At 46.3% G+C, this 27294-nt stretch overlaps 1 protein-coding gene across 2 annotated transcripts in view; it reads left to right on the top strand.

The window, feature by feature from the left end:
- Positions 1-21164, top strand: part of LOC309328609 (uncharacterized protein C15orf39 homolog) — a 45056-nt gene extending 23892 nt beyond the window's left edge. Inside the window, exons 2-4 of one of the 2 annotated variants that reach the window (XM_081838698.1) lie at positions 9851-13411; positions 15918-15951; positions 18349-18489. In XM_081838698.1, coding sequence (XP_081694824.1) covers positions 9898-13411; positions 15918-15951; positions 18349-18352 — 3552 coding nt within the window. In that variant the 5' untranslated portion in view covers positions 9851-9897 and the 3' untranslated portion in view covers positions 18353-18489. Of the gene's footprint in view, positions 1-9850; positions 13412-15917; positions 15952-18348 lie in introns of both variants that reach the window. The other variant, XM_081838697.1, reaches the window with a different exon arrangement.
- The last annotated feature ends 6130 nt before the right edge of the window (positions 21165-27294 follow it).

Raw genomic sequence — 27294 nt, 5'->3', positions numbered from 1 at the left:
ATCTAAAGTGCATAAAGGTTTCATTATTAATTACTGCCCAATACTCTTTTACCCCTTTACAGGTCTTTACATAGTAAGAAATGCCTTATTTAAGGTATGGGGAAAATACTAAAGACTGATGGAACCTAAGACCCCTTGATGGATATCTCCATTAGAGGCTAAGGCCGTAAAGAAGAAAAATACGAGAGGAAACTGGCTAACATATAAGTCACTACTGATAGAAGATGGTAGCCAAATTAAGATTAGAAAATACGAGGAAATTAAAGATCAGCTCTCAGGAGGGCTAGAATATCATCAACTCCACGAGATGTTTAGACAGAATAAAAAGAATGGATTTACTAATGAGCCCTCGAGATTTGAAAAGGAATAAGTAAACACTGTAATAATGCTAAGATAAATATCAAGGATGTACAGACTCTTCCTTGACTGGTAAATCAAGGAGGAGGAGGTTAAGGTAGTTATGATCAGATGGGCTCAGGATATAGGGCGCCCTATACTGCTGAGTGGGTGGGAAAGTCTTTAGAATACAACTATGAAGTTTACTGCGTGTTACAACATCAAAGAAAATATGCTAAAGATGCAATATAGATGGTATCTTACACCATCAAAGCTCTCAAAGATGTACAAAAACATAGCGAACAACTGTTGGAGGTGTGGAGAAAGCAATGAAGACATGTAGCACATGTGGTGGTCATGCAGAAAGATCAGAGTTTAGGTGTCTCTTCTATGAAGAGCTGAAAAAAAAATTATGGGGCTAACATTCTTAAAAAAGCCAGAAGCCTATCTGTTAAGTATTCCAGGCAATAATATACCAAATTTTTTTAGAGAGCTCTTCCTTTATGCCGTGGCCGCAGCTCGAATGCTGGTAGCAATGAACTGGAAAGGGCAAAATGTCCCAACTATATCAGATTGGCAAAGTACCGTATTTTTCGCTCTATAAGACGCACTAGACCACAAGACGCACCTAGTTTTTGGAGGAGGAAAACAAGAAAAAAAAATATTCTGAATCTCAGAAGCCAGAACAGCAAGAGGGATCGCTGTGCAGTGAAAGCAGCAATCCCTCTTGCTGTTCTGGCTTCTGGAATAGCTGCGCAGCCTGCATTCGCTCCATAAGACGCACACACATTCCCCCTTACTTTTTAGGAGGGAAAAAGTGAGTCTTATAGAGCAAAAAATACAGTAAGTTACAGGAATATGTAGAAATGGCTAAAATGACTAATAGTTTGAGAGGCAACTCTAGGCAAGTATTTGTTCAAAAATGGGATAAATATCAGAAATATTTATGAAAAAATAACAGCAGCATAATGTCTATGGCAGCATTTGAATGACCCTTGTTTAAAGACAAATATGAGGGGGTGGGAAGACAAAAGGTACAAATTGCTGTAGGGATGTATTAGAAAAAAACAAAAAGAATATGATAATAATATGTACATTCACTATTAGAATGAGAATATACATTGGGAAATGATAGGAAGTGTAATGGTTCTAGGGGTTGCTCGTGCGTAAACCGGTGCAACACCTGGCTGGGTTGCCTGAGTGAACCTTTTCTGTCCGGACAGCCACTCGCCCGTGGCTGTCTCAATCGCTGGCAGAATCCGTCAGTGGGCGTTTCTTGAACTTCTTCCAGCAAAGAAGCTCTTTGACGCCTAGTCTCCTCCTACTTTCCCTGCACGGAAGCCTTCTGCGCAAGGAGGGTGTAGGCAGCGGAGGACCTCTACTCTCCCCGCTGGTCCCTGGCAAGGAGTCATGGGACCGCCTCGCCGATTCCCCCATCTGCCCCCCTTCTCCACTGGTGCTACGCTGATTCTCTTCCCCAGAAGATGGGCTGCCTCTCCCCATCCCGGGACGCTCTCTGGGACCCCTCCGGAGCCCGCTCTCTCCCTCCGGCCCTGATGGCAGTTCCCTGACATCCAGTCTAATTTTTAGTTTATTTAATTTAATCTATGTTACTAATCAGGTAAGACATTTAATCTTATGTTAGTAATTAGATAAGAATACAAGAGATACTACAAATACAACCTAAGTTTAAGTTCTGTAAATATGTGGTATATTATTTGTATATGGATTTTGTTTATACAGTTTTTTTCTTTTTGTATATTCAAGATGATGTACATCATATATGCTATATATGTTATATGAGATCTTCAATAAAGCATGGAAAAAAAGAGAAAGAATGGCAATACCCATCAACTTGGGGTGTTTGTGTGTGGCCCTCTCAAATATTTTATCAGGGGGCGGGTGAAGACTCCTCAGCCCCTAGGACTTGGCTCCTATGGCAGGAGGTTTGTTTAGCAGTAAGAAAATAAGGATGTGATGTTGGGTAGTTCAGTCCATGGTTATGCATGTTCCAGTTTGCCAGGTTCTGGAGCAGTTCCTGCCTGGGTCTTCCATACAAGCTCTAAAGAGGCCAGGCCCTGAAGCAGCTTGAGGATGTAGCTTTCTGATGAGTGTTTTTCTCATGCCAAATGTTTATTTGTCTTTGTTATAAAGCAGCCTTTCTCAACCTTGGGTCCCCAGATGTTTCTGCCCTACAACTCCCATGATCCCTAGCTCACAGGACCAGTGGTCAGGGATGATGGGAATTGTAGGCCAAAAACATCTGGGGACCCAAGATTGAGAAAGGCTGTTTATAAAGTATTTTGGTCACCATCCTTGGTGCCATGAGTACATCTTGCCGCTATCATGATTTCAGACATCTGGGTGGACCAAAACATTTTGTCTTCTCCTTCGCAAGAACATAAGAAAAGCTTTGCTGGATGAGGGCAAAGGCCCACCTAGTTCCTCATCTTGTTTCACACTGTGGCTGATCAGGTGCTTATGAGAAGCCCACAACCAGGTTGTGAAGGTATATCTAGAGGAAGGTGCAAGGAACCATCTCATAAACCTGAGCGTAATGGTGCTAGCCAAGTGAGATCATTGCTAGCTGCAATCTTTCATGGCTTGATGTCGGGCCACTATGTACTGGCAGCTTGGGCCGAAATACCTTTTGCATGAGTTCAGTAGGTACAGTGCCTACTTAATCTCCCTGTTCATATTAAGTGTGTACAGCCTGCTGCCTTGCCGTGAGCTTGCCTCATTGCATAACAGGCTGGTGGTGCAACTGTGTTCTCATAATGAGTTGCCTCCTGAGAAATGTGTGGTCCAAAGTTACGCCACGAGCAAAACCATTTAAATAAAGTTGCAGTTATCAACACATTTTTCAATGCATGCAGGAAAGGGGACTGCCAAAATAAGTGGCCCCATGAATTCTGACACCGAGAGTGGATGATCTATGGGGTGGGTGGAGTAAAGAGGAAAAGTGGATTCCTATGAAAGCATCCCAGGACTTCCGGCTATAGCATGATAGGTTTCTGTCTGCAGGCAATGGATAATAGCAGGGGTAGGCAACCTAAGGCTCAGGGGCTGGATGAGGCCCAATCGCCTTCTAAATCTGGCCTGTGGGTGGTCCGGGAATCAGTGTGTTTTTATATGAGTAGAATGTATGCTTTTATTTAAAATGCATCTCTGGGTTATTTGTGGGGCATAGGAATTCGTTCTCCCCCCCCCCCCCAAATATAGTCCACCCCCCAGCTGAAAAAGGTTGCTGACCCCTGGACTACACACTTAACCCAGGCTGAAAGCCAGTGTGGTATTGTGGTTTGAGTGTTGGGACTAGGAGCTGGGAGGCCAAGGTTCAAAGCTCCATGAAGCCATTAAGTTTGCTGGGTGACCCCAGGCCAGTTCCTGGCTGCATTCAGACTACACTTTATTCCATTTCGATAATAATTTTTATTAGTTTTCAATTGCAATCCAATAATGGCCACATTATAACAATACCAATTTATAATACAATTATTAATGCTGACAGTTCAAATACAAAATTAAATAATTTAGACAAGGTGGCCCCCCCACGTGCTAGAATTGATGGCTTGATTATTTGCTGTACAGTGGTACCTCGGGTTACATACGCTTCAGGTTACATACGCTTCAGGTTACAGACTCCGCTAACCCAGAAATAAGAACTTTTGCTTCAGGATGAGAACAGAAATCATGCGGTGGTGGTGCGGCGGCAGCAGGAGGCCCCATTAGCTAAAGTGCTACCTCAGGTTAAGAACAGTTTCAGGTTAAGAACGGACCTCCAGAACAAATTAAGTTCTTAACCTGAGGTACCACTGTATTTCTGCATTCCAAAATCTTATTAACTTCCATTACATTCCAGTCATAATAATAATCCCTTGTACAACTACCATATTAATAACTTGTATTCGTGTTGACACATTAAATGATTTATAAAACCATGAGTGAGGAACTCAAACTATATCCTTCTTCTTCCTGTGTGTGGCAATTATTCTGTCTGTGGTGCTTCTTCCTGTACTTTATTCCATTTTGGTGACATTTCCTCATCTGAGAAGTTCCATGTTTCACGTGATCTTTCTCACGATGCAAAAGTCGCTTCTGGAAACCTAGCAAAACCAAGTGGAAGTTTTGCATTTATTTCTATGTTATTTGCTTACGGAAAACGTACGTTAGCAACCCAGCCAACCTGGAAAATTGCAAGAGTTTTGAAAATGGCAATTTATTGTAATTCCATACTATGAAATGTGGTGTGTTGGCATTCCAACATACATTTTTTCGTGCCATTTAACATTTAGCAGTATGTTGATTTATTTTTTTTAAAGCCAGAGTTCCAGAATAGAATGGCTAATGCTTTGTAAAAGGAGCCTTAGAATCTGGGATAGAAATGCTAGCATTATAATAGGAAAAACAAAACACAGTAATTCCTGTGTGTGAATGCGTTTCCTGTCTCTATCAGCCTAGTCTACGTCACAGTGCTGCGTGAGGAGAAACACAACACATACCGTATTGGTCCGAATATAAGCCGCACCTGCAAATAAACCACATCTTTAAAATTCATGGGGGGAAAAAGACAATACCCGAATATAAGCCACTCCCTTTGAATTGGGTTACAGGCTGGAAATTGCTGCGGTTGGTAGACTTGTAACTCCGAGCCAATTTTAGCCCAATCTTGCAAGCCTACTAAAGTTACCGTACAATCACTAAAATCGCAAATTGCTCTTCAATTGCTACAGTTCCGCAGGCACTCACACCCGTAAATGGCAAATGAACAGTCTCAAGCTCGCAAATCGGCAATAAAACATTTTTTTTGTTCCGTTTTACCGTATGTCTGTTTCAGCAGCGACATCATAAAAGCCCATTTATGTAAGGTCACGAATTTAAGCCACACTTTAACTTTTCACGGTCGGAATTTGGGGAAAAAGTGAGGCTTATATTCAGGCCAATATGATACAATTCTCCACACTTTGTTCACCCCCTGCTAAAAAGCACACTCTGGTCCCTACCAGAGAAGAATGGCAGATAAAGTTGATGGACTATGCCAAAATGGCAAAATGACCGAAAGAATTAGAAATCAGGAAGACTAAAATTGTAATAAGGAATGGAGAAAGTATATACTGGTAACTTGCCTTAAAAATATGTAACTTACCTTAATAACCATTGTAAACAATTAAAATTATTGGTAGGATTGGAATATCACTTATAGTTTAATGTTGAATTTTGGTTATAAAGGAGATTTAATAGATTTGGATTAATAGACAACATGCAGGAGGGAAAGGTTAATACAAAGACCCACAAAGGGGAGGAGGGAAGTCCAGGAGATTCTCTTCAGAGCTCTCTTTTTATGTTGTTTATGTTATTTTTTTTTTTGTAAATTTCAAAATCTGGAAAAACTAAATGAAATTTATAAAACACACACTCTGAAAGGGTTTCTCAGAGTACAAATAGAAAAGATGTGTGGGAAGATGTGGGACGGATTCTGTGTGAAAAGCATAGAGCTGGGAGGGTTAGTTTGTTGTGAAGTGAATTAACTCCACACTCTTGTATTGCTATTCCCCCCCCCCCCAACAGATATATTTCCCCCTTCGTCTTCTGTTTCCTCTCTTGAGCTCAATATATGGCCATTGTCTGGGCAGGGGGGCAGGATGGAAGGGCAGAAAGAGCTGCACCTTTATTGATTGTGCAGAAGAATTTCACCTGCTGAAAGGCCTTTTGCACCTGGCTACCCCTTTCTATGGACACCTGTGTGTTTTCCCCATGGGACGAACAGCAGTGTGTGTGAGTGAGTGATGATTATAATTATCACCTTACACAGATTCAGAATGCAGGTTTCCACTTCAACTCCCCAGATATATTTTTCAAACACACTGTTTTGCCGCAGTTAATAGTTCCAATCCGCGGTGCATACAGCTAATCTCAGTTTGTTCTTTGGTATATAATTAGCATCTCCTTAGGGAGGTGGAAAGGAAAGATAGTTCGCATCCAGTTCTGAACTTTGGAATCCGAGTCTGTTGTATCTTGGCTTAGATGCTGACACAAATCTGGCTATGATGTGGCCGCTGATTCTGACCTAATTGCGACTCCCTTTTTTAATCTGGGGTGCTGATGAGGCAGGTCTCATGGGACCTTACTGTATTTTTCTTTTTTTGCGGGGGGGGGGGGAGGAGAATGGGGGTGAGTTAGGGGTCAGAGAGAGTTGATGATCTCAAAGCGCCTGTGGCGCTGTGGGTTAAACCACAGAGCCTAGGGCTTGCCGATCAGAAGGTCAGGAGTTCAAATCCCCGCGATGGGGTGAGCTCCCGTTGCTCAGTCCCAGCTCCTGCCCACCTAGCAGTTCGAAAGCACGTCAAAGTGCAAGTAGATAAATAGGTACCGCTCCGGCGGGAAGGTAAACGGCGTTTCCGTGTGCTGCTCTGGTTTGCCAGAAGCGGCTTAGTCATGCTGTCTGCGGACAAACGCTGGCTCCCTCGGCCTATAGAGTGAGATGAGTGCGCAACCCCAGAGTCGTCTGCGACTGGACCTAATGGTCAGGGGTACCTTTACCTTTACCTTTCAGAATTCAGTTGTGGCCAAAGTAGATAATCTGTGAATATTGTGTTACTAATTTATTTGGGAGAATGTAAAGCACACCTGCAAAGCAAAGTGCTTCAGGCGGTTGACAATTTAGGGACGGGGAGAAATTTGATTCATTGCCTAGCTAGCAGGACCAGTGGTTAGGGATAATGCTGTAGCCCCTACAGAACAATAAACAATTTGGGGAGAGACAATAAACAAATCTTTCCACAATAAAAAAAATTGCAATAGTAGAATGTTCTCAATCTTATATTTCTGCTTCCAAACATCTTTTGTCATGGGTGACCAAGTCGTGGGATAAGTTTAGAACTTGACTAAGATCCTAAGCAGACTTGCTTACTAGGGAATAAGCCTGCTCGAGCTTTTTCCCTAGTAAGCAAGTAAGTAGTAAATGGGACTTTACTTCTGTGTAGACATGCACAGGATTGCTCTGGCAAAGTAATTTCTATCTAAGTTGTTTACCTTCTGCAGACTCAGAGGCCTGGATGAGAGCAGGTGTTGACTGTATCCTGGAGGAGAGCAGGTGTTTGAGGTCAGATTTGAAATTTCCAAGAAAAATAGAGGATACTTTAAGAAGCACCTCCTTCCTAATGTGAGAATCACAAATCCCAAACAGTTTAGCGGTGACTCTGCATTTGCTAAGAAGCCTGAAATGGATATTTTTGGCTCCTGCCAAAGAATCACACAGGGACCTCGTGCTGTCTGACAGTTCCTTCTTAGTTGGTTGTTTTACTGACTTTCTGACTTAAGCAAATGTGTAACTGCAAAAATGCGAATGCAGGGGGACCACTTAAGTGATGCAAGATTTGAAACAAAAGCCAGCGGGGCTTAGAGCCTGTTTCTCTCTTAAGTCAGGTTCCCTTCCTCCTCCTCTTAACCCCCTCTGCAAAAGTTGTCTGCTTTGAAAAATCAGAGTATGGACCAGTGGGATCACCAACAAAATGCATTAGTGTAGAATGCTCCTGTTTTACATTCCAGCCAGCTCTATCCTTTTTTAGGATATTTCATTCTATTCTGCCTCCTCCCTGGTTTTCCATCTCCCCACCCCAAAAGTCAACCAGCAGACCATGCTCACTGGGCATGTTCAGCCTTTTCCAAGAAGCAAGAGACACCATGAAGGTATCAAGGACAACTTCCAGCCAGGCAAAAACCCTCAATGTATGAATTTGTTCCTATGCAAATGATGGCAGCTTGCATCGGGAACCTTTTCACCGGAGAGTGAATTTAGCATGTTTATTTTATTTGTATTTAGTGAACAAAGCTAGAAATGTCAAAATTGCCATGCTTCCCAAATATTGCATTGGCCAAATATTGCATTTGTTCACTAAATACAAATAAAATAAACATGCTAAATTGGCCAGTTAGCATAGCACTCTGAAAAAGTGCTCTCTGAAAAATTTCCGCTTTCATGATTTGTTTCATTTTTTAAAAAACCCCAAGTTTCTAGTCCTTAAGACAGTGGATGTACAGTGGTGCCCCGCAAGACGAACACCTCGCAAGACGGAAAACCCGCTAGACGAAAGGGTTTTCCGTTTTGGAGGCGCTTCGCAAAACGAATTTCCCTATGGGCTTGCTTCGCAAGACGAAATGTCTTGCGAGTTCCTGCGGGTTTTTTCCCCTTCCCCCCCTTTTCCTAAGCCGCTAAGCCGCTTATCAGCTGTTCTGCTGATAAGCCGCTTAACAGCTGATCGCTAAAAGCCGCTAAACCGCTAATAGCGCTAATCCGCTAAGCTGTCAATGGGCTTGCTTCGCAAGACGAAAAAACCGCTATACGAAGAGCCTAACGGAACGGATTAATTTCGTCTTGCGAGGCACCACTGTATCTTGAAAATGTGTGGATGATGCCAGATGAATCTGAGCAGGTTTACTGTAGGGGACTTTGTCGCCCTACTTAATACTTTTGCCCCTTGGGTGGCTATGGGAAATAAAGCAGAATGAAATTATGAAAGATGAAATGAATGTGTACATTTATGATTGATTCCTCCCCCCCTTTAAAAACTAACCTTCCTCGATAAATGTTCTCTATACAAAATACTGCCAGGTTAAAAAAATGACAGGAGCTTGGTAGATAGGCAAAGCAATGCCTCTGTTATGTTGTAGTGAAAAGGGGATTTCCTCTCTCAGTGCCCGAGCAGCTGGCTCTGTGTGCCCTCTGCTGGAAACATGTCAGATCTATCTGCAACCTTTTCAGTTCAAAAGAGAAAGAAGAAGAAGATGACTGTGGTGTATGAAATCTGGAATGGAGTGGGAAAAGTGCAAGAGAGAATTTTCTCCTTCTCTCATAATTTTCCCAGTTTGTTGACATAACCAGAGAGCTCGATTTGCAATAGGTTATACACCCCCAATGTTTTACATACTCAAACAAGGAGACAACGTAATTCCCTCTGTTTCTGAGGTTGAGGCTGTGAGTGCTGTTGCTTGTGTCTCTAAAATGGCATTACCCACTCGCAAGAGAGAAGCATCAGCTATGTAGGGATAGGTAACGCTGATGGCTTCCAAGTATTTTGGAGCTACAGCTCTCCTGTGCCCCAGCCAGCATGGCCAGGGATGAAGATGGGAATTGTGGTCCATCAACATCTGGAGAGCCTTGGTGTGCAGATGACTGCTGTTATGTACTGAAGTTCTCACCCTGGGCCAGCAGGGGGATACTGTAGATAGTTATGCAAATGCAGGATCGAAAGTGACGTTCAGTGATTGGATAGTTTTAGAAAGTTGCTACAGTAACGTTGTACTGGAGCTCTATATAAGCAGGCTGACCGAACCCTTCAGCTCAGTTCTGCTCTGGCCTCTGAATAAACAAGAGCTGTTTGAAGAATCGCTGTGTCGTCTGATATCTTCACCCACAACTTAACAACTGCCATGCGAGCAAATCTTTGCCTAGCAAGAAAACCGTGTGGTAGGCTTGGATCCCTGATGGTTTGCCTTTTCTTTCGTCCCCTTGCAGAGTATCCAGAGTGACTCTCCAAGACCGGAGGTGGTGAGGGCAGTGTAATGGCTGAGAAGCGACGTTTGGAGCCACTCGGGGCCCTGAGTTACAGCAAGCACCCTCGACTGGAGGTGGAGGCAGGCCACGTTCTCTCGTCGGGTTTGTGCAGGTCGAGCGCCCTGCCTGGCTACACCTCGGACAACCATTACAGCTACAAGGGATCGTGCTTTGCCTACCCCCTGCAATGCCACGAAGGGCCCAAGTCTTTGTCTCCCTGGACTCCCACCGAGACCTATGCCCATTGCACGGGTACCGCGGCCAGCCACCCCCCGAGGACAGACAAAGCCCTGTGCATGCTGTACAGACCGGAAGCAGAAAGTTTTGGGGCACAGGGTCAAATTTCCGGGCACGAGAAGGCTGGCAGCAAGTGCATGGCTGCTCAGGAGAAGGTGACCAACTACATGGGCCATACAGGACTCGCTCAGCAGGCCTGGGTGCACAGCTATCCGGCACAGCATTCTCCTCGGACAGCGGCAGGTTTTTCGACTCTGGCGGTGCCGAAACCGGTGTACCGGAACCACAGTTACTGTGCCGAGTCCGGCTACAGCCCGAAAGGCTCCCTAGCCTTGGGGATGCAGGTGGAGAGCATGTCCAAGCAGCCAGCGGGAGCACAATGGGCTCTGCCACCGTCTGGACACCTGATTCACATGGAGAGGCCTGGTTGCGGCACAGCCATGCCCCCCAAATCGGTGGTTTCTGAATCGGGTTACCTGCCGTCCCACCACCAAGGGTCCAAAGACACTTCTGTGAGCCCTGTTGGCTTTTCGCCGTTCCGCAAAGTGTTTGAGAAATGCCAGGCCACATACCACAGCCCGCCGAATATCCCTGAGGCTCGTGGCGGAAGTCCTCGCAAACATGCCTGGTCCAAGCTACCTCCTGCTACCAGCCCACTGGCCAATCCCCAGAACCTGATGTATCAAGAGAGGTCACCTGCATGTTACCCGCACACTTCCTACGCGCTGCCTTCACACGAACAGATGCTGTTGTACCACCAGAGATGTGTGCAGGCGGAGAAACCCAGTTCCCTCTTTGCTCTGCCAGCCTGCAAAGGCTTTGCCTCTCCAGCCCGCGAAGATCCCCAGCATCTCCCAGGATCTTATTTAACACCACAGAGTTATTATCCTAGTCACTTGGACAGCTATATCTACAGATCACTTGGTCCTCCTCCTCCTCCTGCGGCAACTCCGCCGAGCCACCAGCCTTTTCGGGAACATGAGCCCCAACCAAACGCGAGGACCAAGGCGGACTTGGTGCATGAGGCTCCCATCTCCAGCTGCACCCTGTCGGAAAAGGCTTCGTATTGTGGCTCTTTCCCCAGCAGAGATGGCCTTCCGGATTGTCGCGAGGGTGATCACGTTGCCAAGCTAAGCAACGAGAACATTCCGAGTCAATGGGCGACTCCTCAACGCCAGCCTTCGCAGATGCACCACCCTGCGGACAGATTGCCTGGCTTCTTTAGTGGGTTTCGGTCCATGCAAGAGGCTGCCTGCAGGGCGGGTCGGAGCCATTCAGAAGAGGCCAACGCTAAGGGAGAGGAACTCTGTGACACACCCAGAAGGTCCACTTTAATACCCGAAGCCAAGAAAAGGAACTTCTGGGCTTGCAAAACTGAATCAGGAAAGTGCATAGTGATTTCGGACAGTCCAGTTGCGTCCCATGACTCCTGCCCTAAAGGAGACCTCCTCCAAAACATCCTTGAGGATTCCGGTTCCTCATTCCAAAGAATGTTGCAGCCATCAGAGGACAAAGGAAGGGGTGCTAAAAGACCCAAGGAACCCCTCCCCTCTTCTTCCCCTCCTATGCCTGTTATCAACAACGTCTTTAGCTTGGCGCCTTACCAACGTTACCTGGCTGATTCTGAGTCAGCGGAGATTTCGCTCTCTAAAAGCTGTCAAACCCAGGAGACTTCTTTTGGTAACTCAGGCAAATGCATGGAAGTTCAGAGCCCACCGCAGCCAGACCCTGTACGGTCAGGGGAAGTGTCTCAGGCACTGCCACCCAGAAGGAAAGAAACCGCTCGTGATGTGATGGCAAAAGTTGTTGAAAGGGAGCCAAGCAGCAACTGTGCCGGGGTTGTGAGAGGGCATGAAGATTATGCTGGGACTTGGGAGAGCTGCTGGGTCAAACGCTTGCCTCCCAGTGGGCCTGCGTCCAGTCACCAGGCCCCACCAGCTTGTATAAATGGCAGTGCTGGGGCCAGAGAAGACCATGCCCTGGATCTCAGCTTTAAAACAGAAGGCTTGGCAGAAGTGCCCAGTCTTCGGAGGTCACCTGGGAAGATGGAGGCTGTTGAAAGGGAAAGTTCAGAGAGCAAAGGGAAGGAGGCGAGCGAGACTTTGCCTAAGAGACAGGAGATTGTGCAGGAGGCTAATGTGCAAATGGCAGAGTTGGCCGGGAAAAGTGGCTCTGCGGAAAAGAGCAGTTTTCACAGCTCTTCGGCATTCTTGTACAAAAAATTCAAAATCCAAAAGTCGCATGCAGCTGGGCGAGGTTGTGCAGTGCAACAAGTCTCTTCCTCCTTGCAGCCGAGCTCCCATGTGTTTGATAAGGCCAGTGATGTCTCTACATTGCGAGAAGGCTCTGGACAAGCAACGGATCTGCAAAGCAACCCACCAGTTCAACAAAGCCTCCCACACGCGGCGACTCAGCAAAACACACCTCCAATTCAGCAAAGCCTCCCCTATGCAGCGACTCAGCAAAACACACCTCCAATTCAGCAAAGCCTCCCACACGCGGCGACTCAGCAAAACACATCTCCGGTTCAGCAAAGCCTTCAGCAGGCGGTGACTCAGCCCGAAACTCAACTCTTGCCCCGGAATTGCTTTAACGTTAAGCTGCCAGATGCTTCAAAAGCCCCACCTCCTAGTGCACCTGCTGCATCTCCTGCCCTGGAAGAGACCGGTGCCTCGCTTTCTACCAGCAGCGAATTGCCCGATAAGCAGCATTCCCCCAGGCAGCATTTCACTGCCTTGCATACTTCGATCTGCACCATCATTTCCTGCTCCGTGTCTACCTCCGCTCCAGAGCTACTCAAGGAGTGGCTGGAGAAGACCAAGTCCAAAGGGGATCGCCAAGGGAAGGCAGTAGGGTCAGCGAAGCACAAGAACGGCTCAAAGTTTTCTGAAGCTCCGATGCCTTCCAAGGGCAAGGAGATCTGGCTGGCTTTCAAGGACATGGCGCTGTTCCTTAACAAACTGCTGTCTCAGCTGGAGGCCATCCTGTTTACTCGCAGGTGCCCCTTTCCTCACGTGATCCGAGCGGGCACCATCTTCATCCCCATCCACGTGGTGAAGGAGACCCTCTTCCCCAACCTGTCCAGCTCCTCTGTTGACCACGTGCTGCAGGACCACAGGGTGGAGCTACGTCCAACAACCTTATCTGAGGAGAGGCTGCTGAGGGACCTGGAGCTAAAGAGCTGCACCTCCCGGATGTTAAAACTGCTGGCCTTGAAACAGCTGCCCGATATCTACCCAGACCTTCTGAACCTCCACTGGCACGACTGCGTCAAGCAACAGCTTGGTAAGTGCAGCTAACGGTAGCATGCAACCTGCTATTCAGCAAGGGGCTTTCTCCCCGCTCTACCCTGAAGCAAAATGATATCTCTGCTGTACTCTTGGGTTTTCGTGCCTGCGCTCAGCTGCTTCTTGTTTGGCATGGATGCTATTCTTGTGAAGTCTAGGCATTTGCATGACTGTGAGTGTGACATGTAGGTTGGGAGCTCTTGTCTAGTTCAGAATCTGGTGGGGTGTGGGTGCAAATATCTCGGACCATTCCAGCCTCTTGATTTGGATAGGGCAGAAAGGAGCTGGTTTAGGCTGCGGGGAGGTCGGCAGAAGGAAGGGTGAAATTGTTAGGGGGAGAGGGGGAAATCTCTCTCCGTGTGTGCATATGCATACGCACATCCTTGAGCTGGAAAAAATAGAAACAGGCCGAGGGAGCTGGCATTTGTCCACCGACAGCTTTCTGGGCCATGTGGCCAGCATGACTAAACCACTTCTGTTGCAATGGAACACCATGACGGAAGCCAGAGTGCATGGAAACGCTGTTTACCTTCCCACCGTAGAGGTATCTATCTACTTGCACTGGCGTGCTTTTGAACTGCTAGGTTGGCAGGAGCTGGGACAGAGCAACAGGAGCTTACCTCGTCACAGGGATTTGAACCCCCAGCTTTCCGATCGGCAACCCCAAGAGGCTCAGTGAAGTTCCACAACCCCATAGTCACCTTTGACTGGACTTAACCATCCAGGGGTCCTTTACCTTACCTTTACCTAAACAGAAACATTTCTACCTGTCAGAATTATAGAACCATAGAATTGTAGATGGGGTTGGAAAGGACCCTGAGGCTCATCTAGTCCAATCCGGGGGACGCAGGTGGCGCTGTGGTCTAAACCACTGAGCCTCTTGGGCTTGCCGATTGGAAGGTCAGCAGTTTGAATCCCCGTGATAGAGGGAGTTCCTGTTGCTCTGTCCCGGCTCCTGCCAACCTAGCAGTTCGAAAGCATACCAGTGCAAGTAGATAAACCTGTACTGCTGTGGCGGGAAGGTCCAGGGGTCCTTTACCTTTACCTTCTTTTTTTTTTAGTTCAATCCATGCAATGCAAGAATCTCCACTAAAGCATCCATGACAGATGGCTATCCAACCTCTGCTTAAAAACCACCTAGGAAAGTCCACCACCTTCCGAGGAAGCCAATGTGGTGTAGTGGTTAAGAGCGGTGGACTCGTAATCTGGTGAACCGGGTTCGCTTGCCCTCTCCTCCATCTGCAGCTGCTGGGTGACCTTGGGCCAGTCACACTTCTCTGAAGTCTCTCAGCCTCATTCACCTCCCAGAGTGTTTGTTGTGGGGGAGGAAGGGAAAGGAGAATGTTAGCCGCTTTGAGACTCCTTCGGGTAGTGATAAAGTGGGATATCAAATCCAAACTCTTCTTCTTCTTCCTACAGTCAGAAAGTTATTGAATGCAACACCCACTGCACACCAGGATATTCCGTCTGCTCCCTAGCCTTGGGGATGCAGGTGAAAATCATGCCCAAGCAGCCTGCAGGGGCAGAATGGGCTTTGCCACTGTCGGGATACCTGGTTCTCATGGAGAGCCCTGGTTGCAGCATGGCCGTGCCTCCCCCACCCCCAACCCTGCCGGTGGTTTCTGAATCTGTTTTCCTGCCATTACACCAAGGGTCCAAAGATGCCACCGTGAGCCCGGTGGGCTTTTTTGCCTTTCCGCAAAGTGTTGAATAATATCCCCGAGGCTCATGGCGGAGGTACCTGGTTCAGTCCCCAGCCAAGGGATCAAAAAGCGGCTGATAGGAAAGACGTCTGCCTGAGCCCCTGGAGAGCTGCTGCCAGCAAGAGCAAGCAATACTGGGCTAAGTGGACAATCTGACCTTGTAAAAGGCAGCTGTCTATATCCGCGTGTGTGTGGGGAGGGTATTAGGGACTGGTGGCCCTATTTGTGCTGCTCACCGATCCTAGCACCCCACATTACACTTCATGCGAACTCTGCATCCCTTAACAGCTCCTTTGGTCCCCCATAGCCTCACGGCTCTTCCAAGCCTGTTCCCCCTCCTCATGACAAATCCAGGCACTGCAACTCCTCGCACAGGGGATGTGCAATGGCAGCCTAATGTGTGTACAGTGGAACCTCTGTTTACAAGGTTCCAGAAGACCACTCAACTTCTGAAACATTTGAAAACCAAGGATCAATGGGTTGGCTGCAAAGTCGAAAATGGGGGGGGGGGAATATGAAAAATGTGCCTCGGAAGGTGTTTGACATCCGAGGCACGTTAGAAAATGGAAGCAATTACTTCCGGGTTTTCGGCGTTCGGCTTCCGAGATGCTCAGAAACCAAGGTTCCACTGTATATATATATATATATATATTTGGAGAGAGAGAGGGCACAGTCTTCTTTTTGCAGAGGGGGTTGTCACCCTTAGATTAGCTCCAACCAAATACCCACTGCCAGCCAACTTTATGACCGACCCTTTCACTAACACACCAGATGATTTTGCGTAACTTTATTTTTTTCCAGGTCCCACTTCACAGGCTGTCCTGCATACCTCCAAGTAGGTATCTGTTCTTTGTGTGGGTTTATGTGGTGTGCAGCTGCTTATAGTGGTGGAGACCAGCTGGTGCCCCCCGGCTTCTGGACCTCCAGGGGTGCTTGGACTCCCAACTCCCATAATCCCCGACCAGCAGGTATGCTGGCTGGAGCTCATGGGAATGGTGGGGTTTGTAGTTCAGCAACAACTGGAGGGCCAAATGTCCCCCCTGCACTTTCCCTAAGTAGTAGAGCCCATGCTTTGCTTGCTGAAGGACCCTGGCTTTGACCCTTAGCACTGGGATGGGGAAACTGGGTGCACTCTTAATGTTGCTGGATTCCAGCTCCCATTAGTCCCAGGCAGCATGACCCAATAGGCAGGGGTAGTGGGAAGTTTTAGCTTCAAAGGTAGTGAGTGCTGAAAAATATATACACACACACACCCCAGTCCTAACACTGTAGTGATTCATCACTGATCAGAGTTAAATGGATTAGTGGCTGGGTTCAAGGCATCTTGGTTCAAGGTGTCAGAGAGAGAGAGAGATTCCTGCCTACCTTTGGCCCCACCCTCTGCCAACCAGCTGCCCCTGGCAAATTACTCTCAAGGCAATGCAGCCCTTAACTGAAAGAGGTGCCCCACCGCCTGCCCTGCTACTCTGGCGCTTTGTGAAATTTTGAATGGTAGTGCATAGCCAGCCTTGTTGTGGGGGTGTCCCTGAGCAGGCTGCGGTGGGCCCTGTCCCAAGGGGCTGGGGCTGCGGCAGCTGTCCCAAGGTGCCAGATGACGATGCCAGCCTTGCTTGAAAACATACTTTGAACCTCGCTGTTCCAGTCTGAATTGCCTGGAGCAGAGATGGTCGGCTTGCAGCCACCTCGGCATGTGTGTGCCGGTCGCCTCGTCGCTCAGCAGGCGAAGGGTGCTGAAGAAATCAATTGGAAAATGCAAGTGGTGATAAGCTGTCCTAAAGCATTAGATGTCAGGGACTGGGCAGAGGAGGAATGGTGGAAATCGCCTCCCAAGCCTGTCCCTTCCAGAGAAGAAGAAGACAGTTCAGAATTACAACACGGGTTTGAGCGAGAACACAGCTCAGGGGCAGATGAGGGGGAAAGCTGGGAAATAGTGGGAGAGGAGGAGGAGGAAGAAGAAGAAGAAGCACCAAGCGGGGGCGCAACAGCTGGTGGACACAGTCCTTTTGGAAAGCATTCCTTAACCCCCTTCCCAGAACCTGGCAAGCATTGAAAGTAGGAGAGCAAAGAGCTCAAAGGCAGAGGGCCCTTTTCAGCACCTGTAGCGATGATGCATGAGTAAGTGGGAGAGACGGAAGGGTGGAGACTCACTCGGGACAACGCCATTATTCCAGGAGGCAGCATTCCTAAGCCTCTCTCTGTGAATTTTGAATAAAAAGCAGATGGTAAGAACTTTTGCTTGTCTTATTCTTTCCTGGCAATCTGCCGTGGGGGTTGGTTCCTCTGCCACCTGACATGAGCACTGCAAGTGTGGGCATCAACGGGTGCCACCTCTGTGATGGAGATTTCAAAAGGTTGCAGTGATGCTGTTATCCTGGAGTCTGCACTCTTGCATAAGAACGTGGATGAGGAATTTGTGGCCATCCCAGGTATTTGCTGGGCCACAACTCTCATCAAACCCTGACCATTGGCCAAGCTGGCTAGAGCTGTTGGGAGTGTGGAGTCCAGCAACATCTGGAGAGCTCCAGGTTCCCCAGCTGTGTGTTCAAGAACAAGATTCACCTGGCCCCCAGTTTCTTTGCAAGGAAACCAGTATTCCATTGCAAATTGTCCAGTGGACTCCAGTTGACCTTCTTCCTTCTCCATGGCTTAAGAGCAGGAGCTAGATCAGGTGTACAGTCCCACCTAGGGACACGGGGGGCACTGTGGTCTAAACCACTGAGCCTCTTGGGCTTCCTGATTAGAAGGTCAGTGGTTTGACTCTCTGTGACGGGGTGAGCTCCCGTTGTTCTGTCCCAGCTCCTGCCAACCTAGCAGTTCGAAAGCATGCCAGTGCAAGTAGATAAATAGGTACCGCTGCGGTGGGAAGGTAAACGGCGTTTCCATGCACTCTGGCTTCTGTCACGGTGTTCCATGGGCCAGAAGCGGTTTAGTCATGCTGGCCACATGACCCGGAAAGCTGTCTGTGGACAAATGCAAGCTCTCTCGGCCTGAAAGCTAGATGACCGCCAGAATCCCCTAGTCACCTTTGACTGGACTTAACCATCCAGGGGTCTTTTACCTTTTTATCTACAGTCCCACCTACTGGGGGAGTCCAGGTGAGAGTCTGTTGCATCTTCTGAGTGAAGGCTGTGTATTTTCTGATCAGGTTATAGGACTGCGATGGATGGTTGTCTGTTGAGGGCGCAGGCACTAATTTGGCTGAATGTTTATTATTAATTTTCTGTTTCCACAGGTGATCTTGCAGAGGAGAGCCCAAAGATCGACACTGAAGCTTTATCACCAGACGGCTTAAAGTCAACAGATGCAACCAGATGTTTACAGGGCATGACAGCCCAGTCTCTCACCCAACACTTCGCAAGGAAGCATAAGCTAGGCAAAAAATATAGATTGGCTTCTTGTTTGCCCTCCAAGACCCGCCATCAAATAGATGATGATATGTCTCAGGGTCCCTCCTCACCTTCTATCCAAAGGGACGCTGCATTAAAGGGACCAAAGTTGCAGCCTGAGAAAGACTCTGCCTCTGTGGCCTTGAGGACCAAAGGACTACCGCTTCACCCTAAGGCTGCGGAGCAGCTTTTGCCAGCCCTTAAACTCCCCGGGGCTCTTAAGGTGAAGCTGGCCCAATCGGATGACAGGAAAACAGCCAGTACCTCAAAGGACCGCCATCACTGTAAGAAATCTATGGTCCACATCAAATTCCAGAACGCCCTTCGAGATATCCAGGGGCCACCGGCCCCAAAAGCTGCCCGCAAGAAGAGGAGAAAGCCACCTTCAGTGCTCCTGAAGAGGTTCAAGCATCGGGCGTCAGGTGGTACGAAGGCCTACGCTTTGCCCCCTCAGTATCCGGACCTTGTTGGCAAGCGGATCAGGCACTTGTATGAGGAGAAGGACAAGACAGAAGCGTGGTACCCGGGATTGGTGCTGCGGATTCACAAATACCACAAGAACCCTCTGAAGACAGTTTACGCGGTGCAATATGACAGTGAGCCTGATTGGCAATATTACCTCGAGATTTTGCACGACTATAAGAAAGGCTGGTTGGAGGTGGATGAGTGAGTGAGAGTGTGTGGGTGTGTTTGGTGTGGGTGGGGAGAGTGAGATAATGTCCAGTTGGGTCATCCTGCTGGCAGATTGGAACCCCATTAGCAAGGTGCCTGAAAGCATAGCTATGTCCCATGGTCCTGGGCATCTCCCAGGCCTAATCTCCATGCATTTTGAAGAGGCTGATGAGGACTCTCTCCAGATGTTCCTCTGGTCGTGTGGAGCCTGCCAAATGCCACAGGGCTCCACATGTCTTCAGGAAACCTTAGCATATTGCGGTAGTTTGTGGTGGCAGCCATGTCAAAGGAGGAACATGGGAACAGGACCTAGAGTTCACAAGATGGCTTCTGTGCTCTTCCTCCCAGCACCAAAGCACACTGTGCTTGCTGCTGAATGAGGCAGCTGGCTACTGGTCTTTTAAAACTCCTCCGTTCAGGGTTGAGGTCCAGGTTTGAGGATGCCCTTGGTCTGTTTCCCACTGGTGGGCCTCCTCTTGTGTTGGTGGGCAAGTATAGCTGGCCGCTGTGACAGACAGCTGTCACCCTTTAAATTTCCCACAGTGCTCCAGAGTGACAGCAGGTCAGGGGCATTGTGGGAAAGGAAAAGCTGCCTGGCACTGCTCAGAGGGCCAGTGAGAAAAAAGGAGGTGTGGATCCCTGGATCCCTTGCAAACCACGAGACTTCCATATATTCTGAAATGATCCAGACACAATTCTTAAGCAATTGCCAGTTTGGGTGCTGGAGAGGAAAGATTTTGCTTGGCAGTTTGTAGATCATTCTCCTTCCTGCTGCCTCCACACCCATGACAAAAAGAGAGGATCCAGCATTACTGGTCCAGGGGCATCAGAGGGCAACGAACTTCATCTGTGACCACTGGCCCTATTTGCTCACCCTGGTGAACAATAGCTAATGGTTCATTGTGAACACATTGATTTTAGTTGCTCTGCTACCCCTTGCTGTTGCAAGGAGAGAAACAAACCATGATCCCTGGCTCAGCATTCTTGCCAACTAAGTCAGAGTAGATCCATTGAAATAAATGGACTTAAGTCCATTAATTTCAGCAGGTTGGCTTTGAATTGGACTAGCACTGGATCCAAGTCTATGTCCACGTCAAGAACCATGGTTTGTTTTGTTCAAAAACCAACCAACCATGCTCAGCACCTGAGGTTTGTTCATGGCTTACCTCTCGGGGGTTTGCTTGAGTGGAAAAAAGACCGCTATTCCATAGTTTGAGACATAATGCTATGCCCAGAATCATCAGTTTGTTTCTCCCAATGGGGTGGAAGAAAGCAGCCCAGATCATCATGTTCACAGTAAAAGCCATTCACCCTGGTTTGCCACAAAGTGTGGATTGGGCCTGCAGTTTGGTTGATTTGCTTGTTGAGGCAGCAGGCAAGACTGGTGGGTGGGTGGAAGAGAGGAACGGATCCTTGCAGCATGGAGGTGGGAGCTGTTGCTGTACTAGCAGCTTCGTCTTCTTCCTGCTTTCTTGAGGCCTCCAAAAAGAGATGGGCAGCACCTTTCAAGAGTCCTGCCTCTGGCATTGCAGAAAGAGCTGAGTTTCATGGGTTTCCTTTTCCTGTAGATGAATTTCACTCATGGGAGGTGCCATGCTACCTACCCGACTCTGGTTCTTTTTCTTTTTTTGATGCCTCTCTTGCCAAATTCACTTGCTCAAACCATGCAGGTGAGGTGGAAGCCCAGTTTTCTGAGTTACTGAATACGCCTTCCATACAACAATACGTATGGATGCAAAGTATCACCGCACATAGAAAGCTAGCAGGCCATGGTTCTATTTCCCCCTGATGTGCTACTTTTCTAAGTGTGGCAGGTTTTTCCTTTTCTTTTTGAGGCTGGAGATTTGTGAAGCATTCCGTCTTGGTGGCCTCCACCCGTCAGCATCACAAGAGAATCAGCCTGGGAATAACTTCACCATTTCACCTGCTTTCTGTGATAACAGTGACCCATGCTTAATTCTAATGGGGACCACTTGATACATTTTTTTTTTTTTAAAAGACAGTTTCCCTCCTGTGTATGTATTTAAAAAAAGGGAAGACAGGTTTGAAAAGTCCTGGTTTCTCCATAACGTCAGTGGGGACATGGCTCCTGTACTTAAATGTTTGGTTTTTTGTGTGGCTTAAACTACCACATTTTAGAAATGTGACAGCTTGGCCTTTATAAGAAGTTGCTGCTGTGTTCAGATCTTTTTTTTTATTATTATTAAAGGCTTCAAATTTGGTACTTTATTTTTGTGCAGGTTTTCAAAGCAGATCTTGGTACTGTTTGTGGACTTAAGATCATTTTTTTTTTTAAAGAAGCTCTTGTGTATATTAAAGGGAATCGGAAAGGAAAGTATGAATGACAGATTAGCTCTGTCATGTGCAAATCGGCCCTCTCCCTGCCACACACTGAAACTTGCAGCGGACTGGAAGGCTTTGGATATGACAAAGTCCCTTTCCAGCCAGCTCCGGACAGAATTCAGAGACTAGATGTGTGTACAGAACACAGCACCGCAAGCTGGGTCACAGAGGAAGCGATTTATCTTAAGCAAATCTTAGGCGAGGGATGCATCGCGACGCCCCTTGTGCTCATGTGATAGTATCTACAGGCAGCACCGCTTGCCATTTTCTCCTCGTTATTGTTGTTGTTGCTATTGTTATTAATATTATTATTTCCGTGGTGCACTGAGTATGCAGATCGGTTTGGAAAGGGGCGGGGGAAAGCCTGCTATTTCCCCACCTTGCAGTCCTGCCAGACAATTTAAAAAGGGGTCTTTTCTCCGCCTCATTTAAGTACTGTGCAACCATTTGGAAACAAGTGTTTGATACTGTATATTTTGTACAGAGTTCCAATGAGAGCACCTTGGCCTTTTTATTTAAATAAAAAAAAGTTTTGTAAGGATACAATTTCTAAGAGGTGCTTCACCAAGATTAAAATGTTTGTTTTGGAACTGGTGTGTTGCGGTCTTCTCTTTGTGTGTTCATTCATCATTCTGTTTAATAGCAGACCGGGGTGACCTGTCATTTTTGGAAGTGCAATGGAACCACCCCAAAATACAGCAGTGCTTTCAATGCACACCAGTGACTCTCTAGTCTAGTGCAAGTCTACACATTATTTTTTTAAAAATCCCCCAAATGGCCTGTCAAGAACTTGAATGCTTCCAGGACAAATAGAACATTGGAGAGTCCATTAGTTGGTGCCAAACTGGGTCTTTGACCCGGGTGAAATAAAGCCCTATCGTTTCTTAATTTCTAGGATTTAGGGGGTGGGTCCCCCAAAACATATAACATTATGAATAAAAAGAACACAACTGGCCTGTCTAGAACAGGGTTTCCCAAACTTGGGTCTCCAGCTAGACTACAATTCCCATCATCCCTGACCACTGGTCCGACTAGCTAGGGATGATGGAATTGTAGTCCAACTGTTTTTTGGAGACCCAAGTTTGAAAAACCCTGGTCTAGAAATCCATGAACAACTGGCAGGTAAGGTAGGGGAAGGAGAGCTTTTTCAGCCCAAAGACTGAACCCCCTTGCAGAAACACTTATAAATGTGTGCGTTGGGGAGGGGGCAAGAAACAATAGTGGATGGAGGAAGTTGGACCTGGGGGACCAGGGTTCATATCCCCACTGAGCCATGAAGCTCACTACTTGGCTTAAAATGCGAACCATGTACAGCACCTTGAGCCCCTTTGGAGGAAAGGAGGAATAGAGATGCAACAAACAAATAAATAAACAAAACACCGCTTTTTACTCTGTTTTACTGGTGCTGTGGGTTAAACCACAGAGCCTAGGACTTGCCGATCAGAAGGTTGGCGGTTCGAATCCCTGTGACGGGGTGAGCTCCTGTTGCTCAGTCCCAGCTCCTGCCAACCTAGCAGTTCAAAAGCACATCAAAGTGCAAGTAGATAAATAGGTAGTGCTCTCGCAGGAAGGTAAACGGCGTTTCCGTGTGCTGATCTGGTTTGCCAGAAGCGGCTTAGTCATGCTGGCCACATGACCCGGAAGCTGTACGCCGGCTCCCTTGGCCAATAAAGCGAGATGAGCGCCGCAACCCCAGAGTCGGTCACGACTGGACCTAATGGTCAGGGGTCCCTTCACCTTTACTGTTACTTATATACATAACCAACCTGTTAGAAACAAAACCAGTATGCTAAAAGAAAAGCTTTTCAACACGTTGTGAACAAAACTATTCCCTTCCTGCAGGACAGAAACAAAACGTTTGCAGAAAACAAGTCTCGCATGAGGAACGGGCAATGCAATAAAATGATAGCACCATTCACATTTGATGTATATAACAGCCAGGGGGAGGATCCCATTGGCAGGTCTTGGCACCTCTGGAAACACATTCCTAAAGGGAAGGTGGGCCCATGTTTAAAATGGACTTTGGTCCTTTTTTTTAGCTTTGTTTGGTTGAGGATTTCCCCCCCCCCTTTGTTGTCTTGGCAGATTGGGGATAAGGTAGCTTCCAGTGTCACTAAGAGAATACATTTGCAAAGAGCTTGGAGAGTCACACCAATTATAAAATCCACCTTTATTAGGGCAACCAAAACAGTGACAATGTAAGTGTGCACACATTCAGATTTTCTTCTCTTTTTTAAAATTTAAATTGTATTTTTTTTTAAATTAAAATTTTAAAATTACAAAAAAAATATTTAGTTTTTCAGATTTTAGAAATTTGCAAACCATTATCCAATAACCAACATAAAAAGAGAATTCCGAAGAATATCCTGGACTTCCTTCCTCCCCTTTGTGGGTTTATTATTAACCTTTTCCTCCTGCATCTTGTCTATTAATCCAAATCTACATACTGTATAATAACCAAAATTCAACATTAAACTACAAGTGTTATTCCACTCCTACTACTAATAATTTTAATTGTTTACAATGATTTTAAGGTGTTATATACTTTCCCCATTCCATATTAAAATTTTGGTCTTCCCGATTTCTGATTCTTCCAGTCATTTTTGCCATTTCTGCATAGTCCATCAACTTAATTTGCCATTCTTCTCTGGTAGGGACTCTCTCTTCTTTCCATCTCTGGGCTATTAACATCCGGGCACCTTCACGGTAAAAGTTTGGGGATATGGGTAGTAAACAATACAAAGGGTTGGGTGAGGGTGGTGGTTGTGGGATGGCTGATATTGGAGCCATAGAGCAGGGGTCAGCAAACTTTTTCAGCAGGGGACCTTGTGGGAGGCCGGACTATATATATATATATATATATATATATATATATATATATATATGTATATAATTTGGGGGGAGAACGAATTCCTATGCCCCACAGATAACCCAGTGATGCATTTTAAATAAAAGCACACATTCTACTCATGTAAAAACACCAGGCAGGCCCCACAAATAACCCAGAGATGCGTTTTAAATAAAAAGACACATTCTACTCATGTAAAAATACGCTGATTCCTGGACCATCCAAGGACTGGATTTAGAAGGCGATTGGGCCGGATCTGGCCCCCGGGCCTTAGTTTGCCTACCCATGACATAGAGGGAATTTGCATTCACACACAGTCTTAAGGTGGAATGTGGGGGTGGGGTGGGGTGGGGTGGAAAACACCTCACAGAGCTTCATTTAAATGTGACACTGTCCCCCCTCCATTTCTGTTGTTTCTCTTGTCCAATGAAGCATTCTGGGAAACTCAAAAGCTTGCACACTTTATTTTGTAACAGCTTGGTTTGGAATTCAGAATTTTTCTACATGGGCTGACACAGCTACAGTTGCTGTTGGGTGACAAAAACCAGAAGAAACCATACTGGTCTGAGGGCAAAACACACTATAATAAAATTTACAAACAGGGTCTCTTCCATACCTAGTGTGAGAGCCAGTGTTGTGTAGCACTTAATGTGTTGGATCGGGAACCTGGGAGAAGGGTTCAAATCCCCCACTCAGCCGTGAAACTCACTAGGTGACCTTGCCCAGTCACTTCTCTCAGCCCCACCCACCTCGCACGGTCGCTGTGAAGATAAAATGAAGAGAAAGTGAACCATCTTTGCCACCTTCGGTCCCTTGAAGGAAAGGTGGGATATAAATGCAACAGAAATAGATACAAATTATTACGCAACATATTATAAATACAAAACAATGCAAGATACAATGACAATGTGATCGACAGACAAACTTTACAACTTTGTAACATGCTCCCTACCTTGCTACAATAGGCATGTCATTTACTGCTCTGGAATAGCTTCGTTGGGGGGCAAAAGATTCCGGCATTGTGCGGGGGGGGGGGGTGTTGGACTAGAATCACAGAGGTCCCTTTCAACATTATGATTCTGTTTACCCAGCTTTTGGTAAACGTGTAAAATGATTATAACATTCCAACACAGATTTTTTGTGTGGGGGGCATTCTAACTTTTTCTCTGAAACTTTAGTTTTTGATTAAAAAAATGTACTCAATACCAGAATTATTATTTTTTGGAATGTGTTCAAGACTAGGGTTTTTAAAAATGTGACAAACTGCTTAGATATTGTTGCTAAAAGTGGCCCACAAATTGTTGTTATTAAGTAAAATATTCATTTGTGAAGGAAGTTATTTTATTTATTAAAAAATCTGTGTATAGTACTCACTGACAGAAAATATCAAGATGGGGTACATCAGCATATACATATAAAATGAGATAAACACATTTTTCTCCAAACAACCTTCCCTTTCTTTTGGATTTAACACCCCGGAATGTCTGGCAAGGAAGAAAGCTAGCTTGACCTGGTAAAATATTCTGAAAGACATAATATTATTGTTGCATCCAAACAGCTGACAGCCTTTTTCTCTTTGTCTTGCAGTTTCCCCCATAAAAGACCTGTAGCAATGACTTTCCTTGAGGCTATGAACTTTGGAATCCCTCCTTGAGGCTGTTCTTTTAACAGGAGTGCCATTTGCAGCAATTAGCAGGTGACCTGCATTTTTCACCATATTTCACCTCTAAACATCACATTCTACTTAAAGGCACAGGAGCCATATCCCACAGGAACCCTACTCTGTTAATACATGGTCCCCCAACTAGGTTTGCTCAATATAAGTCCTAGGAGGAAATGTGTGGCAAAGTCTACTCCAGTCATCTGAAGGGCACTAGGTCAGAAAAGGCTGTGGTTAGCAAGTTAGATCTGGTAGATCAGTGTTCCCCAACCTTGGGCCTCCAGCTGTTTTTGGACTACAATTCCCATCATCCTTGACCACTGGTCTTGCTAGTGAGGGATGTTGGGAGTTGTAGTCCAAAAACAGCTGGAGGCCCAAGGTTGGGAAACACTGTGGTAGATCCTCACTCGACTATGAAGTTCATTGGCTGACATTGGGCTAGTTATTCTCTCTCAGCCTAACCTACCACATAGGGTTGTTGTGGGGGAAATTAAATTAAAGCCCTTGGTGTAAGAGAAAGATAAAATTGCAATTAATACCAATAATCCATCTCCTTGGCTGATTTAATTATTTGTGAAAGTACTCTGCAATAGGCATCGAGGAAGCCCACAGAGAAGTCAGTGCTTGCTCCTGCGGCTTAAAAACACAGGAGCAGGAGCAAGCAGGTTTTTTTAAAAAAACCAGAAGCATTTTTACTTGGTATTATAGGTCAGGACATTAATAGGCAAGATGTTAAATTATTTTTATATGCAACAACTGCAGCAAGAGTATTGTTAGCCCAGAAATGGAAACAAGAAGGAAGTCTGACGAAAGAAGAATGGCAGACGAAATTAATGGACTATGCAGAATTGGACAAAATGACAGGAAGGATTCAAAACCAGCCAGGCCAGAGATTTACAGAAGATTGGAAGAAGTATATGAATTATTTGAAGAGCAACTGTAATCAGCAAATTACACTAGAAGGACTACAAGAAGTTTTGTAAGGAGAAATATACGAAGTGTTACAGAGTAGAAAAAGATAGAGATATTGGTTATGAGTTTGAAATGTAATAGGGAAGATAAGAAATGCATACTGAGAGATTAGACTGGGAAATTTTCAGACAGGATTGATGGAAGTCAAAAATTTGAATAGGATGTAAAAGCATGTTTAATTACTGTTGAAAATGACATGTTAAAAAAACTAATAAAAATTCTATTAAAAAAACCAGCAAAAAACACAGCAGCACAAAAGTTGGCAACACTGTACTGTTTTTACTTTTACGCATATGT

This window comes from Podarcis erhardii (genome assembly GCF_964252035.2).
Source record: "Podarcis erhardii genome assembly, chromosome: 14".
Classification (NCBI taxonomy): Eukaryota; Metazoa; Chordata; class Lepidosauria; order Squamata; family Lacertidae; genus Podarcis; species Podarcis erhardii.
Note: the sequence above shows the minus strand (reverse complement) of the source record. Positions and strands in the feature narration are given on the sequence as shown.